We start from the raw sequence: 14,137 nt of genomic DNA, 5'->3' as shown, positions 1-14,137 counted from the left end.
TCTGTGTGTAGGAGGACTTTTAACTGAGGAGTAGAACCAAACTGGGAAAAATCTGCAAAAGCTGTTCTTGTTTGTAAATTTTTTTGCATTTTTTTTAAAACTGTGTAACTAATTACTAAGGAAAATGGATTTTTAAGCTGTTTCTATTCTAAAACATGAAAAGCGCCGAAGTATTTTTCAGTTCTTCGCAGCCTCATCTCTTTAGTATAAAAAAATAAAAAATCTTTAATGCCTCTTTCCTCTCAAATATCAGCTTCTCAAAGAAATGGAAAGCACCTCGTTCCCCCTCTTACCTCCCCAAAATATGAATCGTAATTCTAGTTGCGTCATTTGAAAGGGATCTCATATACAGAAGGTTTTGAGTTTGTCAGTCCCAAATGTTTAAAATCTAAATAGAGCAGACAAAGCAATGTAAAGATACCAAGTAACAAGACTGAGAGTTTCAATTGGCAAATGTGACCTGTGACACTGTTCATAAAAAATATTACCAAGAGGTGGAATGAGCAAAAGGCAGAAAGGCATAAATTACCAGCAGTTTGGAGAAAGAAGAAACTCTTGGTAATCGCATATACGTTTCCCCGTTTCCTACTCCATTGCTTGTCATAGCCAGCTGAAGTGGAGATCTTTTTAATCAAGTTCTTAACTTGTTTTTTTGTTTGTTAGCTCACCCACAATCTCTAATCCATCAGCCCTTTATATTAAAAAAAAAAACAAACAAGCAAGCAACAAAACAAACTATGAACATGCATATACTGTGAATATTAACAATGAACTATTAACAATTATTATTTTTTCTGCAAAATGTCTTGTATTAATTTATTTCAGCATGAAAATTATTTGGAATGTTAAAGATGCTTACAAATGAATGTTACAGAGTGATTAGGAAACCAGGGAAATTTTACTCAATCAGTGCATTCCATTACTTTCTTAATATGTAGATCCTTCTACCTATAGTCTTGATAGCAGTATATGCAAAAGCAATCCTGGGATAAGGCCTTTCGTTTGTTATCCTGTAGAGTTAATGAACTTGAAACAAAGCTCCTACTATTTTCAGATTGCTCCAGCAATTAAATAATCATGCACAAATTGAGAAATTATAATTATTTGCATGGCACCAGGCTGATATTTAGATAGAAGGAAGAAATGTCTACTTAAAACATAAACTCTTTAAATTACAGATTTCAGAACAGAAGTGCTAGTCTGTATACTCAGATCTGAATAAGTATTCTTGTCTCATATTTGTTTCTATGATATGCCTTTCCCTTTAGAATTGTCAATATGTTCTTCTGTTGTCAATATTACCTAGTACTACAGCACAGTAACTGGAATTACACAGATTTTAACAGGAGAATAACAATGTTCCTTCTAATTTGCTTTTGCTGGTGTTGTCACAGTAATGCTCAAGGACACTATCTCCTTAATCAGTCAAATCCAATCAAGGAATTCAAGTACTTCCAAATCCATTTTAAACTCTAGTGTTGCATTCAGTTAGAATCTTTCTTACTCCTTTGAAGCTTATTTGTCTGAGTTCATCTTCCATTATATATAAAAGTGCGCAAGAAAACTGTAGGAAGTTTAGAAAATGAACAAAACTTAAGGCAAAATTTCCAGGTATGGGCAAGAAACAGAAGGCCAAGTACAACCACTGTAGGAGAAGTAGCAGTGGTAGTTTCCATTTGTTTGTGAACAGTTTTTTTTTTTTCCCTGCTGTTGCTAGTAATGTTTAAAATTGGAATGTTTTTATACCTATACCTGAGGCTACCTGGGAGCCATTATTAAATACTGCTGCATTTCTTTTGAGGTTATTTCATTCTCTTGAACTTTGCAAGCTATTATGAAAGAAGCAAGTAATGTCTTTCTGTATTTTCCAGTTTTGATACTTACTCTTCTTGAATGATTGTGATCTTACTAGACAATTGTGTTTCTAAGACTTTAACAAATAACCAGCAGAGCATTGAATGTTTGGAAAAAATGTTTTTAGGAAGTATGGAAGTGTTTATTTAGTGGAAGAGTTCAAATCTTCTCTCAAGGGCGTTTTGCCATAAGCCCATGCAATAGTTTGTAGGCCACTTTTTCTTTTTTTTTTTTTTTTTTTTTCGGTCCCTTGAATTGAGAGAGTTCCCCTGGGCCAAGCCCCTTCTGGACTAAAAAGAAGCCATTGTCTAAAATTGCTGGCGTGACAGTGCTGAGCTAGCAATGTTTGAAGTACCTTAAAGCAGAAAAATCTGAAACTAAACTTTTGCTTGTACAAGTAAAAGTTTGAGTGCATCCAAATTCTAATTGCTGGCTTTGCTACTAACTTGAGAAGAATGCAAATACCTGAAAACTGTAGTTTGAAAGTTCCATTACTTTTTTTTTTTGGTAAAGGTAACTGAGGGAGCTATTGCTAAGAAACTATAATGATACTAATTGGAAGCCGCATCACTTGCATAAATTAATCCTATCTACCTAACAACAACAAAGGAGAAAATGCTTAACTTTCATTCCCGTCAGATTACTGTATTTTTATAGCGTTGTTAGATTCAGGAAATGTGAGACATGAACTGGGATTTAGCCTGATGTATGGAGACTCTTGCCAAAACTGAGCTCTGTCAGAACTCTGATTAGCAGCAGAGATGTTTAACTCCGGGCCATCACATTTAAGTGCAAGCCCTAATATTGGGGTCAGCATCACAGTAAGACCTTTTGGCTCACCTCCTCACTGTGAATGTTCTGCCACTCCTCCTATGTTCAGAAGGGTGGCAGCACCAGCAAACAGGGCCCCAACATAGGGAACAGGACAGCCCATACCTTATCTTTAATATGTGACGCACCAAGCCATGAAAAGGAGAGGAGTGTTTTCATCTTTGGTAGCCAACTGAGCTGACTGCAGTTTTCAGGTTATACTAGACATCTCCCTGGGCTCTGCTTGTGGAATTCTACTGGCAATCGTAACAGTCTTTCTGTATTTATTAAGTGGTTTACCAGGACCTTTTATAAAAGATTGCTTCTATTGATTTTTCTCCTTAAATTTAGCACTTCTATTCCAGTCATTACACATTCTTGGGAAGAGTTAATTGCTTTAAATCTTTGAGTAAAATTTCCTCCCCCATGATGGAAAATTCCTTTAGATAATACTGTATGTCAATTATTTCTTTCCAAAATTGGCTTACTTTTAATACTGACTTTGAAATGTTATGGTATCTTGTGCATGGTTTCTTGATTTAGATTATCAGCATTGTATTTTCTACAAAATCGTAAGACAGATCAAGTGTCTGGAGGGTAAAAAAAAAAAAAAAAAGTTGTCATAGAGCAACTGTAGTGTTACCATTCTCAAGATCCTGTTCATTGTTTGGTTTTTTTTTGATTCTTTCATCTGTAACTGACATAAAGATGCAATGTAGGTCAATAGGATAAATTTTGTAAACAAGGTAACTTATAAAGAAAATTTTCCTTGTTCCATCTGAAGATGTGCATCATTCTCACAGTTACTAAAATTGCCCTACTACCTCCTATGAACTAACATTCTCTGGCAGTTAAGAACTCTAGGCATGATTGAGAAGACTTTTACTGTGCAGGAAGTGCATATTCTGCTTAGGTGGAGAAAGGTATTTAAAATGTCTTTAATGTAGCATCAATGATAGTGCTGTGCAGAGAACACTTATGGACAACCTTTGTGCCATTCAGTTCACTTACCTGCACTCGCAGTTCAACCTAACAGATGTATTGTAGCTGACAGAAGATCCAGGGCTTCAAATTGTTCAATTGGTCCATCAGTTGAAGTAAAATATACGCGTAACCACTTAGAGTATCTTGAGGTATTTCTATCTTTTTGTATCAGAAGTGTGGTCAATCTGTCATTTTTCTTTTGTAAAAGAGAAATAGATGAAAGTTTCATATAGCAAAGTTTAAAATGTACCTTCAGAACTGCATTTCACTGAACTCATCTTAAGATTGGTGTACTGTCAGTCTCGGTGGTTGCTACACTGTGCAATTGCTGAAATTTGCTGCTGGCTTCGTAGTCATCTGCAGCTTGGTATCTTTATGCTGTCTCAAAGAATGCAGGAGATACTAACTGAAAGTCTTTTACTGCAATGGGGAGCTGCTTTGGAGAATATCATAGGTCCTGCCACTGAAGTAAAGAATGGAAAGTGTTAGAAGGGCTCTTGGTAGCCTTGAAATATTTGAAACAGTCAGCTGCCCCCCAAATCTGACTGGTGGAGGCATGAATAAAGGGCCTGTGGATGTGCTTTACAATTCAGTCAGTTAAATATCATTTCGTCCCTTTTTTATTGGGTTTCCAAAGATGCTGTTACTGACATATAAAGAGACTTTAGTGTTTGCAATTGTTGTATTTTGATTTTGTTGATTTGGATCAGCAGATTTTTTTTCTGTTCATTAAAGAAGATATATTTGTAAGTCATTAAATGACCTATATATGAAGTCAAACTTTATTTTAGATTCAATTGATTGAGTTGTGTATATTTATACCTGCTACTTCCTCATGACTGATTCCTGGGTCTCCTGATACGATGAGGTCTTAGTCCTAATCTCGTCTCTCCATTATCTTAAAGATTATTTCAAAATCAGGTTTCAATCTGAACTCAGTTCTTTCAGAGCTCAAAGAGGTAGGTCTGTATTTGCTACTTCATTTGTCCTCTTTGTTACTTTCCATTTCTATTTCTTAAGCTGGAGCATAAAATAAGTTCTTCATCCTAGATGTTGGTTTTCCCAGCCCTGGGTTTTCCAATTCTTCATACAGACTCTTGGTGAATTTAGAAAGTTTTTCTCTTTAATGTCACAAAAATCTTTCCTATTTGTCTGTTTTCCAAGCGATGCTTCCTTATTGACAATAGCTTTTCAAGCCTTTATTCTCCATATTTATTATCTTTTGATGTGGCTGTCTTCCTATTCTCTGGGATTTAGAAACGTGACTTGCTCTGCTTGAGTCCTGCTTTCCATCAGCAGAGACTGCAGGGGTTGTTATTGCCCCACTGATCACACAAGCCAAACATCTTGGTTGCTTTGGTTTTTTTTCTCCTTTTTATTTCTTGACTAACTCCTTTCATCCAATGCATGTGTCCTGTCTGTATTCCTCTTCTCTTTTTCATACAACAATGCAGGCGTAGAGGCTTTTAGGAGGCTTCAAAATTGTTTGTCAGCTCACTGATGCCAAGATTCTGTTTAAAACTGCATAGTAACAAAGATCAAAGGACAATGAATGTATCTTCATAAAGGAAGGCTTGTCAGCTTCAGCTGTTCTCTGAAGGGACTGCCAGGCAGTTATTACTCCCCTAAAACCAGGAATGATAAAGTGGCAGCAGCCTTATCACCTGAGGTTGCCATAAGCAGTCGCACACATCTGTTGTGCTATGAAACTGTTTTAAAGTAAAACCCAATTAATATTTTTCAAATGACATTTCTTTCTCTTTTGTTGTGTGACTACTGTTAATAGGCTTCTGAGATGTCGTAACTTGGAAGTGTTTGTCTTGACTTTGACCGAAGTTGTTTTAGACCATTTGATCTTATCCAGTGTCTCTGGCTTGCTCTGTAATTGATGTAGAGAGTTAGTGGAGTCCAGGGCTTACCCCCGGGAGGCGCCTCAGAAGGTCAGAGAAAGGGAAATAAACGTATGTCTCATGTACATACACAGCAAGTCTAAGGAAAACTAAGCTACTAAATTCTGCTTTTTAATCAAATCCTTACAATTATGTGAAATTAATGCCTTATTATGTGGTTTTAATAGGTTGCACGGTGGGTTCTCATTCTCCTTGTGACACCTTGTGAGAGAACTGCTGCAGTTGAAAACAAACATGCACAGTAATAGTGATTGCTTCAAACGTTTGAGTTGGGAGAATGCAATTACTTATTGTACTGCTACATATACATATTGTCTCTTTATTGAGAAAGATTAAATGTTTTGAATTGAAATGGTGGTAGTAAAGGAAAATTTCAGTGCAACACAACTGGTGGACACCAATGGCTGTTTCTATCCATACGTCCATCTATCCATATCTATCTCGACCTCGCAGGAGATGCCCTCCCCTTCCGGCGCCGCCTTCCCAGGTGCCCTTGAACAATAGGTTTGAGGCCCTGGAGCTTGAGAGACCGGTGGGTGAGGACGAGGTAGGAAGCCTACCCAGGAGGATGCCTGAGGTGAGGAAGTTGACTCCACGCCTCAGGACTGCCTCCACCAAGAAAGAAAGAAGGGTGGTTGTTGTGGGCGACTCCCTCCTCAGGGGAATGGAGGGCCCTATTTGTCGGCCTGACCCCACACATAGGGAAGTCTGCTGCCTCCCTGGGGCCAGGGTCAGAGACGTTACCAGGAAGCTTCCAAACCTGGTTCACCCCTCGGACTATTACCCGCTTTTGATAGTCCAGGCTGGCAGTGATTATCTTGAAAAGAGAAGCCTCAAGGCTATCAAACGGGACTATAGGGGGCTGGGACGATTGGTGGAGGGAGCGGGAGTGCAGGTGGTGTTTTCGTCTATCCCTACGGGGGAAGGGAGAGGCACGGAGAGGACACGGAAAGCTCACGTGGTTAATAGGTGGCTCAGAGGCTGGTGCCAGCACAGAAATTTTGGATTTTTTCACCATGGGGAGCTTTACTCGGCACCCAGCCTGATGGCCCCAGACGGGTCCCTATCTCCAAGGGGAAAACAGATCCTAGGCCAGGAGCTGGCGGGGCTCATAGAGAGAGCTTTAAACTAGGCGAGAAGGGGGACGGGGCTCAAACAAGGCTTGTTGGAGCCGTGCCGGGGGAAACAATGGCTAGGCTGGGGAAGAAGGCGATGGCCCAGCTGAAGTGCATCTACACTAATGCACGCAGCATGGGTAACAAACAGGAGGAGCTGGAAGCCATCATGCAGCAGGCAGGCTACGACTTGGTTGCCATCACGGAGACGTGGTGGGACCACTCCCACGACTGGAGTGCTGCAATGCCTGGCTATCGGCTCTTCAGGAGGGACAGGCAGCACAGAGGGGGTGGTGGCATGGCTCTCTACATTAGAGAATTTTTTGATGTTGTGGAACTCCAGGCTGGGAATGATAAGGTTGAATCCCTGTGGGTTAGGATCCGCGGGAAGGCCGGCAAGGCTAGCATCCTGGTCGGGGTCTGTTATAGACCGCCGAACCAGGATGAGGAGACGGATGAGGAGTTTTATAGGCAACTGACAGAAGTTGCAAAATCGTCGGCGCTTGTCCTCGTGGGGGACTTCAACTTCCCGGATATATCCTGGAAACACAACACGGCACAGAGAAAGCAGTCTAGGAGGTTTCTGGAGAGCGTGGAAGATAGCTTCCTGAGGCAGCTGGTCAGTGAACCTACCAGGGGTGGTGCCCCGCTAGACCTTCTCTTCACAAACAGAGAAGGACTGGTGGGAGATGTGGTGGTCGGAAACTGTCTTGGACAGAGTGACCACGAAATGGTAGAGTTCTCTATTCTTGGCGAGGCCAGGAAGGGGACCAGTAAAACTGCTGTATTGGACTTCCGGAGGGCTGACTTTGAGCTGCTCAGGATGCTGGTTGGCCGAGCCCCTTGGGAGGCGGTTCTGAAGGGCAGAGGAGTCCAGGAAGGCTGGGCGCTCCTCAAGAAGGAAATCTTAACGGCACAGGAGCGGTCCGTCCCCACGTGCCCAAAGACGAGCCGGCGTGGAAGAAGACCGGCCTGGCTCAACAGAGAGTTGCGGCTTGTGCTTAGCAGAAAGAAGAGGGTTTATAATCTTTGGAAAAAAGGGCGGGCCACTGAGGAGGACTACAAGGATGTAGCGAGGCTGTGCAGGGAGAAAATTAGAAAGGCCAAAGCTCATCTGGAGCTCAACCTGGCTACTGCCGTTAAAGACAACAAAAAATCCTTTTACAAATATATCAACGCGAAACGGAGGACTAAGGAGAATCTCCATCCTTTACTGGATGCGAGGGGAAACCTAGTTACTAAGGATGAGGAAAAGGCTGAGGTGCTTAATGCCGCCTTTGCCTCAGTCTTTAGCGGCAATACCGGTTGTTCTCTGGATACCCAGTGCCCTGAGCTGGTGGAAGGGGATGGGGAGCAGGATGTGGCCTTCGCTATTCATGAGGAAATGGTTGGCGACCTGCTAAGGAGCTTGGATGTGCGCAAGTCGATGGGGCCGGATGGGATGCACCCGAGGGTACTGAAAGAACTGGCGGAGGAGCTGGCCGAGCTGCTTTCCATCATTTATCGGCAGTCCTGGCTATCGGGGGAGGTCCCAGTTGACTGGCGGCTAGCCAATGTGACGCCCATCTATAAGAAGGGCCGGAGGGCAGACCCGGGGAACGATAGGCCTGTCAGTTTGACCTCAGTGCCAGGAAAGCTCATGCAGCAGATTATCTTGAGTGTCATCACGCGGCACTTGCAGGGCAAGCAGGCGATCAGGCCCAGTCAGCATGGGTTTATGAAAGGTAGGTCCTGCTTGACGAACCTGATCTCCTTCTATGACAAAGTGACGCGCTTGGTGGATGAGGGAAGGGCTGTGGATGTGGTTTACCTTGACCTCAGTAAGGCTTTTGACACTGTTCCCCACAACATTCTCCTCAAGAAACTGGCTGCTCGGGGCTTGGACTGGCGTACGCTTCGCTGGGTTAGAAACTGGCTGGGTAGCCGGGCCCAGAGAGTTGTGGTGAATGGAGTCAAATCTGGTTGGAGGCTGGTCACAAGTGGTGTCCCCCAGGGCTCAGTACTGGGGCCGGTCCTCTTTAATATCTTTATCGATGACCTGGATGAGGGCGTCCAGTGCACCCTCAGTAAGTTTGCAGATGACACCAAGCTAAGTGCGTGTGTCGATCTGCTCGAGGGCAGGAAGGCTCTGCAGGAGGATCTGGATGGGCTGGAGCGATGGGCTGAGGTCAACTGTATGAAGTTCAACAAGGCCAAGTGCCGGGTCCTGCACCTGGGGCGCAAGAACCCCAAGCAGAGCTACAGGCTGGGAGATGAGTGGCTGGAAAGCTGCCTGGCAGAGAAGGACCTGGGAGTATTGGTTGATAGGCAGCTGAATATGAGCCAGCAGTGTGCTCAGGTGGCCAAGAAGGCCAACAGCATCCTGGCTTGCATAAGAAGCAGCGTGGCCAGCAGGTCTAGGGAAGTGATTGTGCCCCTGTACTCAGCTCTGGTGAGGCCGCACCTTGAGTACTGTGTTCAGTTTTGGGCCCCTCGCTACAGGAAGGACATGGACGTGCTCGAGCGAGTCCAGAGAAGGGCGACCAAGCTGGTGAGGGGTCTGGAGAAAAGTCTTACGAGGAGCGGCTGAGGGAGCTGGGCTTGTTCAGCCTGGAGAAGAGGAGGCTCAGGGGCGACCTTATCGCTCTCTACAGTTACCTTAAAGGAGGCTGTAGCGAGGTGGGGGTTGGTCTGTTCTCCCACGTGTCTGGTGACAGGACGAGAGGGAATGGGCGAAAGTTGCAACAGGGGAGTTTTAGGTTGGATGTTAGGAAGTACTTCTTTACCGAAAGGGTTATTAAGCATTGGAACGGGCTGCCCAGGGAGGTGGTGGAGTCACCATCCCTGGAGGTCTTTAAAAGACGTTTAGATGTAGAGCTTAGCGATATGGTTTAGTGGAGTACTTAGTGTTAGGTCGGAGGTTGGACTCGATGATCTTGAGGTCTCTTCCAACCTAGAAATCTGTGTCTGTGTCCCCTTTAGTAGTTCAGATCTGTGATGCATTGAACTGATGTTAAATTGTAACCAGTTTTTCTTTTTGTTGTTATCCTAACAAACCATTCATAGTGATGCATGATATCTAGAGATTAAAAGTCGTATTTTTGTCAGCTCTCAGCACCCTCAAATGATATAAACACTTAAATGTGTTAAAATAACTTTAAACTAAAATCTGTTTTTCAAACAGTTAAATTGGTGTCTATATGAGAGCTTTACCAAATCAAGCAATGCTTTTTGTATCCTTTTATTTCTGGACTTCCATAATATTGGAAATTTAGCACAACATTTTCATTAAATGTATTTACAGAGCACAATAAGGTAACTTTTAAATACTAAAACCTTAAGATATAGATCTGTTTTTAATTATTCTTTAAAGTGAATTTAAAAAAAATAAGAACTATAAAAATGAAGTAAAAGCTCTCCTGCAATACTATCCCCAATACATACTCTTCATCCAGTGGAATCAGTTATGGTGTTACAAATAGAAGTTAGATAATGGTTCAACTGAATAATTAATAGGAAATTGCATGTAATATGTTCAGTTGTTTTTCATTCAAGCTAGCTTGGCAATAGATCCACAGCAAAATAAATAAATAAATGAATACTTACTGTATTGCAGACATAAAGTAATTGATTCTCTGTTTCTGATCTAGGAAGTAGCTACAATTATAATCTTAGATATACCAGTATACTGCAGTATCTGTTCTTTGGGCAGTGTTTGTGAAGCAGTAAGGTATAACTTCCATGTAAATGTGAAATTGATTGGTTTGGCACTTTTACATTAAAATAAATAAGCCTATGTGACATGGGGAGTCATATAAATTAGTTCCATTTTAGCCATGGAATTTTGTGGTTTTGTGCCAGCTAAAAGCCATATTGGTCCTCCATTTTGGATTTAAAAGTACCACTGTTAGTTTCTTAGATTTTTATTTTATTTGAAATAGGGTTGCAAACCCTTTTTTTTTTCTTTTTAGAAAGTGCCCTCGATCAGTTTGTTATTTGTCAGTTAGAGGAGTCCATTTTAGTGAAGTAAACGTACTCGTTAAAAAAAAATGAAATTATTTTTCTCTGTTGGAGAGCTTGTTAGCTGTTTTTATATAATGCTTTAGGTATTCAGTTAGCAAGCTGAGTCAAACTAATAGTAGTAATAATCCATTTTGACTTCAAAACCCATGGTTATTCTTACAGCACTTTAAATACTCCCTATGAAGTAATTAATAAGGGATACAATGACAATTACGTGCTATACTTTTCCCAATTACTAAGACAAACTGTGAAATCAATATCCTAATAGTTAAGGTTAGGGAGAGGGTGATTTGTTTCTAACACTTATGGTCTGTGGGAATGTAGAAGGGAATGAAATAACTTTGAAATCAGCAGAAGAATGATTGAAATAGCGGCCTACTTAATTGTTGAACTTCATAATCCAATAATGAAAAACTACATACGGCTGCCTGAAAAATTATACAGCACGCTAAACTAATATTAACATTGCTATATCATCTGTATGTTCTTTGTTCTGTTTTGTATATAAGGTTTTATGAAAGTCTTAATTGAGTAATCAATCTTATGTTATTTTTTCCTTTAAGAGCCTTCTGCATTCACATAATGTTATGGCCCTGCTCTGGAAATGAATTAAGGTTGTACTGCTAGGGGCTATTGTCTCTTAGACCTTGGCCTCATTTGTTACAGACAGTGAATGAGGTGGGGGGAGCCTTATGAAGAGAAGGATGGTCTTGGGCTATAAGCAGTTGAATATTGCACTGGAGAAGTTTATTCTATCCAAGTTTCTCCAGTAGAAGTGTTAGTGTGATTCTAGGCAACTAGCTTAAAACAGCCTTTCCAGTGTTCCTCATGCTAAGAGCCAAATGTGTGTGTTGTGACTTTTCAGAAGTGCGAAACAATTTTTACAAATATTCATAAATGAGCAGAGGTTGTTTGAAGTGGTGATCGGAATAAATGTGGCACTCTTGGAGGAAAGACACAGGAGGCTATTTAGACATATCAAATTGACCTTCTGAAATTAACTGATAATTTTAAAACACTGGTTTCTGTATAGCTTCATTCCTTATCTGTGGTAGCAGACTGTTAGGGTCTTCTTACCTCCATAGGAAAGCTAAAAACAGAAAATCATTCAATGATGCTCTGTGATAAGAGGAGCTGGAAAGAAATTAGTTTTTATACCCAGTGAAAGTATGCAGCTATCAAATAATTTCTCATAATAAATTAGTGCTGAATATCTGACCCATTAAATCATAATGAAAATTACATATTGGGTAACATTGCTTCAATGAATGCTGTCTTTTATATGCATAGAACGAGGTAAAGAGCTCTTTGCTAAAAGCAAAAGAGAAAATATATTTCTTTACTTCACCAACACAGAGAGGACAAATTAAAGTGTGTGCAGTATTATTTTAAGATTTCCTCCTTCTGAGTTCTTAAGCTTGCATAATTAATGTTCTTTTAATGTACAGCTTTAGCGTGATCCCTTAGATGTTGTTAAAAGTAAACAAACACAAAAAATTCCATGTCCAACTGTGCTACATCAGCAGAATTCACACATCAAATTTTATTGGTGAGTTTAATCACAGAATAACCTTGAAAAATCAGGAATCCAGAGTTCTGTTTTACAGTATTCTGGTGATCCTTCTTCAACTCATCTTCATCACGGCATCTTCTGCCCTACATTGAATGGCTCCCAATCTTCACCCTCAACACTTTATCCTCAGTATTTGACTGAAATTCTTTCTTTACCTCTTTCATTTGGTTGAGTGCCAGCAGGAACTAAGATTTTATGCTGCAGGATAAACAATTTACCTATTCCATTACCATTAAATTAAGTAGCTAGAAGTATCTGGTTGGATTGCACTGGGCATATACGGAATAGCTAGAATGTAACTGCTACAGTTGCACACATCTTCTTTTCTACAACCTTGAAAAACATAGGTAGCATTTTCATAATCCCTTATTTTTGTCTGTTTACTGAAATATTGGGAATGAAAATATTCTTTTGGGGTTTGGTTCGGAAGCCTCAAGTAGTTTAACATATGCAAATTTATACTGTGTAATTGTGTTAAGACATTTGTGCCAAAGAATTTTCAGGATTAAAGCTGTAAACACTTTATGCATGCTCTATTACAATTTTTCTAGGTGTTTTTAATTTAGTCAGAATTGATGAATTTCCGGTGATGAATTGATGATGAATTTCTGAGTGACGAACGACGGTTTTCAACAAAAGCAAAATTTGATTAAGACTGGGCTCAAGGATGGGGCAGTGAATTTTCACTATTATATATACAGCTGCAATGATAATCACTGCTGGCGTGAAGTCTCTGTTAACTAATTGCTGAAACAGTAATCTTTAATTCAATTGTGGCCTGAGTCTACAGTAAATAGCCCGAAGGCAGACTGATCTTTTGGACAATGCTATCACTACTTTTTCCTGAGTTTATACTTTCTGGGAACGCTGTTAGTATTTATCCACACTGTAAGATTCACGTCAAAGTTGCAAGCTTTGACTTTGTTTCGTCTGCTTCCCTGTTTCTTCTGGGCAATGAGGTTCCCGGAATGAGAGACGTTAGAAAGAGCTGTTTGAAAACAAATGGAAAAATATTTAGATGCTACATAATCATTTGCATCACAGTGTGTATGCTTTGTCATTCAGTAGGAACTGGATGGATTCTAAAGGATAGTTCTCAATAGCACTAAGAGATGTCTAGATTGCTGGGAAGCAACAAATATGTTTTGTAGTTTCAGATATGTACGTTTTCACATTAAGAAATGATTTGTATTTATGAAATTTAAACTAAAGCTGTTACAGAAGAACTTGATGTTGATATTTGCTGACATCTGAGAGCTTTATTTCTAGTAGTTTTTATTATGTGAAACTCAAGCTTATTAATTTATAAAAGCTTAATTTTTCCTTTTTGAGGGCAAGGAGAGAGTTCAAAACCTTTGAGCACATGCAAACAAATGTTTTATTTTGACACCTTTCCTACCTGGTTGAAATGATAGCTTTGAAGCATTCAAAGGTCAGCACAATGCTATATGAAGACCTTTCATCGCTCAGAAGAAAAATGTGCATATACTTCTGACTGCAGAATGCAAGATTTCTTTTTCTGTTCCTGCCAGTGAGATTGATCATAGTTTTATTTGTCCTGCAGGGGTTGTTCAGAACTTTGTCGTATACCCATGGTGGAATACAAACTTGACAGTGAAGGCACCCCATGTGAGTATAAAACCCCTTTCAGAAGGAATACCACTTGGCATCGGGTGCCGACTCCCGCTGGGCAGCCTCTCTCTCGTGCCTCTCCAATCCTAGGAACATCCGACAGACTGCAGTGCCAGCAGCTTCTCCAGCAGGCTCAGACAGCCATTCCTCGCAGCACTTCCTTTGATAGAAAACTGCCAGATGGTGCAAGGTAGTATACTCTCCATTTAATGCCTGTCATTTTCCTAATGTGGCTTACTTAGATAGCTCTGTTCTCT

The 14,137-nt window shown here is 40.7% G+C and overlaps 1 protein-coding gene across 4 annotated transcripts in view; it reads left to right on the top strand.

Moving 5' to 3' along the window:
- SIPA1L2 (signal induced proliferation associated 1 like 2) overlaps positions 1-14,137 on the top strand; it is a 143,167-nt gene that overhangs the window by 89,507 nt on the left and 39,523 nt on the right. For all 4 annotated transcript variants that reach the window (XM_035561339.2, XM_035561316.2, XM_050709908.1 and 1 more), the window contains one exon: positions 13,813-14,070. In XM_035561339.2, coding sequence (XP_035417232.1) covers positions 13,813-14,070 — 258 coding nt within the window. The remainder of the gene's footprint in view (positions 1-13,812; positions 14,071-14,137) is intronic.

The sequence above is a fragment of the Cygnus atratus genome, chromosome 3 (assembly GCF_013377495.2).
Source record: "Cygnus atratus isolate AKBS03 ecotype Queensland, Australia chromosome 3, CAtr_DNAZoo_HiC_assembly, whole genome shotgun sequence".
Lineage (NCBI taxonomy): Eukaryota > Metazoa > Chordata > Aves > Anseriformes > Anatidae > Cygnus > Cygnus atratus.
Note: the sequence above shows the minus strand (reverse complement) of the source record. Positions and strands in the feature narration are given on the sequence as shown.